This window comes from Odontesthes bonariensis, chromosome 13 (genome assembly GCF_027942865.1).
Source record: "Odontesthes bonariensis isolate fOdoBon6 chromosome 13, fOdoBon6.hap1, whole genome shotgun sequence".
Taxonomy (NCBI): domain Eukaryota; kingdom Metazoa; phylum Chordata; class Actinopteri; order Atheriniformes; family Atherinopsidae; genus Odontesthes; species Odontesthes bonariensis.
This window is the reverse complement of record NC_134518.1, coordinates 4177155-4182394: the sequence shown is the minus strand read 5'-3', so window position 1 is coordinate 4182394 and position 5240 is coordinate 4177155. Positions and strand designations below refer to the sequence as shown.

General features: G+C 40.0%; 1 protein-coding gene across 1 annotated transcript; it reads right to left on the bottom strand.

Annotated features, from left to right (window-relative positions):
- Positions 1–1665: 1665 nt before the first annotated feature.
- LOC142397116 (uncharacterized) lies at positions 1666–4704 on the bottom strand. The gene is made up of 3 exons (XM_075480468.1): positions 3046–4704; positions 2750–2884; positions 1666–2328 (listed from the first exon to the last, which is right to left on the bottom strand). The coding sequence occupies exons 1-3, from the start codon at positions 4262–4264 to the stop codon at positions 2108–2110; spliced, it is 1575 nt and encodes a 524-aa protein (XP_075336583.1). The 5' UTR covers positions 4265–4704; the 3' UTR covers positions 1666–2107.
- Between the last annotated feature and the right edge of the window lie 536 nt (positions 4705–5240).

The following is a 5240-nucleotide window of genomic DNA, read 5'->3' as shown; positions in this document are numbered from 1 at the left end:
TGAAGTACCACTCCTTAATGTTTTATTTTCTATATCCATTTCATGAGAATACAGGTAGTAAATGAAAACCCTCAGTTTCACAGCAGGAGATTGCAGGGCCTGGATGAGCCTTTTATACCACCAGGGCAAATTATCACTGTAATATCCATCTTAATAAGCCAGTCTTGGTTGAAATGGGATCTTATGAAATCGGGATACTTCACAGCCTGAGGAACTGGCCTTTATAAAAAAAATCATCTTTCTAAAATATGTCTCCAGCTGCAGCATACCCTGAATGGGCACAGGTTGTTTGTCCATACCCTGTAATGGAACTTCACGTATCTTCTTCCCCATTTAAAGAGACAAAGAAATAATCACTGATGATGGACTGTGAAATCATTGATGCCATCAATTCGGAGATATATTTTCTCCTCCCCCTCCGCCGCCTGCTGCACCTTTGACATCTTGATGTCTGTTGGTGTGAACCCAATTCTCAGTCTGTTTTTGGAGAAGCATAACATAAAGCCTACTATCACACAGTTTATCAGTCTCGCTATGAACATCATTACCCTGTGGTCACTTGACTAAAGCTTTAATCAGAGATTGGCTGTAAGTGAAGGCTCGTCAATCCTTATTCCCCTGACAAGGTAAAGCAAAAAATAAATGAATAAAATCAGACTATGGTTTTACGGTGGTGTGTGTGTGTACCTTTATATTTGAAAAAAAGCCTGTGGTTTTAACTTACTGAGCTTGATGTAGAACTTGGCAATACCATCAGTCATGGTGGCTGTGCCACTAAAACCACAGTCCATTACTGTGCTAACTTTAAAACTATTAGTGTTGTGCTTAAGCTGCGGTAGGAAGGACTTTTCATTGGTAGTGACATCCATCCACACGACCAGTAGGGTATAAAAACCCTCTCCCAGTAATGTCCTACTCTAAAATCAAGGTAACTGTCAGTCCAATATGATGAAAAGATGGCAGGGGACTTGGAAATCAGCTGTTACACACACACACACACACACACATACCTACTTAGGCCACCTTTGTGGTCGGATGACACAACTCCCTACCTTTGTGGACACCACTTTCTGAATGGTTTAGAGAGAAGCTGCCAGCATTTTGAGATGTGGAGTGATGCCCTCATTCCCAAAATCACTTGATATTTTGGATTGAAGCATATTTTTTCCAGTCTGACTTCTAATCTGCACTTTGGGGACAAATCTTATTTAAGACACTTTAGGGGACTTGGGCTGTACACAGAGTCTGATAGAAGTAATCTTTGGGGTCTTATTTTTGCAAGCCAGGTTGTTGGAGCTATTTATTTATTTATTATTAGTTTTTTGTATTGTTTAGTTAGTATTTGGATTTGATTACTTGGAATTGATTTACTTGAATTCTATGTGATTAAATTTTTGCTAGTATTCTGTTTATTGTTATGCTGTTTTCTTGTTTGTGTGTATTTATTTCATTTGGGCACCAAGGGATATTTGTAGGGCATTGGTAATGGACCAGAATACACCTGCACTCCACACATCTATGGTGTAGCACTGGTCTTTTGATTGTTTTCATGACTTGAAGAGTTGGTGTGGACTTCTTATATTCTTGTTATTGACAAATGGCCACAACACAGAGATTCCAAACCCTAAGATATGCCTCAGGGGAGTCATTTGAGTTTAGGGGCAGAGCTTCCTGACATTGTGTTAATTTTCAGAGAATCAACAGAAAGCATATGAAGATGGTTAAAGGCAATAAAGTTTGAAGAGAATGACATTTGTTGCAGCCTCACTGATCTTTAATTAAAATCAAAAGGGCACTTACAACAACATTTGTAAGTGCCCAACATTCAAAACGTGAGGGACTCTCCAGCTCTGAAACTTGTACCAGTGTACAGATTTTAACAATTGTCTTTTAACACATCTCTCTGTGCTTATGTTAAGTACATAAAAGAAGCCCGGTGAGGCTAAATAAATGTAATAAACATTTTTTTAAACATAAAATTAATCTTTTTTTTAAACTAATTTTAAACATTTCATAACTTCAAAATTTCTTGAATAACTGAACATTGTTTAGCTTACCTTTTAGATGGTTATCTTATGAACATGGTAGACAAAAGACAGGTAAGTATTTAAGTATTCTGCCTTTTCAGTGCAGTAATTCTGTTTCTCACATAGTTTTTTACATCAGTCCATGTTCGTTCCTTCAGTGTCTCGGGTTCATTTTGCAGACAAAGCATGCAGTCACGCTTGGCAGGAACTGTGAATGTTCTGATGAATTTCATCAGGTGTTTCTCCACAGAACGAACTTCTCCTGATTGCCATTTGCGTCTGCTGCGTTTTTCTGCTGGTTCTGTGAAGAAAAGAATAAATGCAGCTTGTATGTATGTAATAATACTGTAAGACATGCAAATAAAGCCATCATCATGAAGATTTTTTCCCTTGTGGTAGCCTTAAGGGAAGGGGGAGAAAAAAGCCTTGTGAACTCCAAACAGGTGGCTCTGTAACACAGTGGATTGTTATCAGTATATTTTATTACTGGAAGGTCAAAGCTATCATTATGCTGTTAGTATTTTAAGTGTAAGATATGTTTTTCGGAGTTGTCTTCCAGTTTGAATGCTGCTTTCACAGCATGTTAATGGTTTAGAAAGTGAAGCACCAAAAAGTAAATATGTCCATTCTGTATAAATGTGAACTTCTGTATTAAGAGAGATTAGCTTCATAGCTTCACAATGATCATCATTCTCTTTGCAATGCATGTTGTAAGTATTAACCTTGTATAGGAGGAGTAGCAGCACGTGCTGGTGCTGATGATGTAGATGTGTCCATTATGTGTTCCATTTCACTACTGGTACACTCATCTTCTGAAGGGTCACTGGACTCTCCTTCATTGGATTGTGGTATTTTCTCTGGCAAAAAAAAACAAGACAAGTAAAAAATATTCTAAATTAAATCAGAAGCATTCTGAATCTCACAGGCAGAATCTAGTACAGCATCTATAAAAACAAAGATTAAAATAAATGAAGAAAAGAAAAAGAAAAAGATTACAAAATTAAGAACATGCCCAAACCTTCAGGGTCAATTTCAATATCATCCAATGTCATCCCTTTGTACTGCGACACAGTCCCTCTCTCCATGGCCAGGAGCACTTTGCTCATTCTAGCAAGCTGCAGAGTTCCTTGGGGCAATCGATAGTACTGTCGGTGGATGCGAATATCATGACCTAAGAAGTCGGCCAGCTGGTCAGACTCATTTTCCTCAAGGTTCAAGACCTGTGACATTGTAGCAATATGTTTTCGAAGCTTTGTTGAAGTCAGTGCTTCAGGGTGTTTGGCACCACAGAGTTTGGTATATTTTTGAAGGCACTCGCCCCCTCTGTAGGCTGACAAGGCTTCTGGTCTTCCAAACATGAATAAATTATCACTCGGTACACTGCAGCTTTCACGCAACTCAGCTAGCAGCTCCATAGCAGCCACCATAGATGGTTTTAACAAGACAGGGACCATCCTCCCCCTTTTCCCTCGGATCTCCACTCTCGCAAAACACTCGCACATCTTCCTTTCGAATGGAGTCAAGCAGATAGCCACATCATCATGCAACACTGACTTGTTCCGGGACCTAAAGGCAGTGAGTAACATCCGTGAAACCTCTCCTGCTCTTCGTCTGTTGAATGTAATGGCCAAAGCAAGAGTTACCTTAGCCAGGGCAGCATAGTTTTCTGGAGTGGGGGAGATTCTTAGCATTCTCTCTGAAACATGTTGTTGGTTTTCCATGTAAAAGTTCAAGAGCTTCACGTCATTGGTAAAGGGCAACACCTGTGGCATATTCCACTTGGCCTCCTTAAGAGTGTTTAGTGCTCCGGAGGAGATGTACTCTTCCCATCTGCTGTCATGTATAGCTCTGTACCTTTTGGCATATTCTGCTGTGATATCATCACCAAACATCATAGCATCGCTCTCAACAATACTGGATATTTTTTTTAGACTGTGGCCGAGCTTGAGCGCTAAAGATGGAGTTTGATATGTGTTGGTCTCAGGATCATATCCTGCTGCCTTCTTCACTGCAGATATAACATGTAGGAAGTTTTTAGGAATGAAGAACTCCTTCACTTTCTTCAGTGGTGTAACATCTTGAGCTACGAGGACCATTCTTCCAACTTCTCTCATCTTCTGTCGTATATAGTCATCATAATTGTTCCCTTTATTTTTTAGCTTATTGAACATATATTGTCCAAGCTGCAGAATGCATTTATCATTCTGAACAACATTTGACACTTCGTCATAGTTCATGTGTGTTAGTATTTTCTGCAGGCCTTCACTTATCTCACAACTGACGGGCGTTGTCAGAGCACAGAGGGACCTAACTCTTTTTCGCCCCACTCTAGGTTCATCCTCTCCTGGCTTCTCGTTACATGTTTTGATATGTTTCCACAGTGTTTTTTTTTAGTACAGACCTTGACAATGGATACAGTGGATAAAGTCTTTCCCATTTCTAATGTCTTTTGTTCTGTAACGTGCAACAAGGTCTCCTCTTCCTTCCCTCACCACATCTGTATTGTGAGAAAAGTTTCCTCTATTCCTTAGAACGGCCAGACGAACTCGCCGTTCTTTGGAATTTTGTGGATAAAAGAGTGCTTTTGCAACATCTGGTTTATTGCGATGAACAGTTTGAAGGTGTCGTGAGATTTTTGCTGTTGGCTTGGAGCAATAAAGGCAATAGCTCCTCTTGTCATACACTCGACGCTCCTGTGTACTTGTGGTACGTGGTACCTCAATTGAACCCTTGTCTTTCTCTGGACTGACAATCGCACTACTACCTTTCTCAGGATGGCGTGATGTGTTCCTCCTTTCCTGCAGGCTGACTGTCCGTTTCTTCTTTTTTCCTGGGATGAATGATGATCCCATCTTCTTCCTTACTGCATTTCTTTTGGTGCTACTTTCTTTGTCTGGGCTGTCCGTTGAGCTGCTTTCTTTGTCTGGGTTATTTGCCATCACTGGTATCATATGGGAAACTTGTAACCTCTGTCGTGGTTTGTCAGGGGACAAAGACATGCTGACATCAGAGTTAGTTCCATCAGTGTCAGGTATGTAATCAACATCATTGTAGTCAGAATGACTGCTTTCATCCATTGATTCATCTGAGGTATCTTCTTTGCTCTAAAAAAAAGAGAGAACATGATGGTGTTTATGGATTATTTGAAACCTTTATTTTTGCAGCTTCTAATAATGGATGCCTCCCTCTCATGCTATGCCCACATGTTATTGC

Excerpts from the sequence above, each read along its gene's own strand:
- LOC142397116 (XM_075480468.1), bottom strand. The coding sequence starts at position 4,264 with ATGAACTATGACGAAGTGTCAAATGTTGTTCAGAATGATAAATGCATT. Across the intron at positions 2,885-3,045 it reads TATTGAAATTGACCCTGAAG|AGAAAATACCACAATCCAAT; the intron begins GTTTGGGCATGT and ends TTTTTTTGCCAG. Across the intron at positions 2,329-2,749 it reads TGCTACTCCTCCTATACAAG|AACCAGCAGAAAAACGCAGC; the intron begins GTTAATACTTAC and ends TTTTCTTCACAG.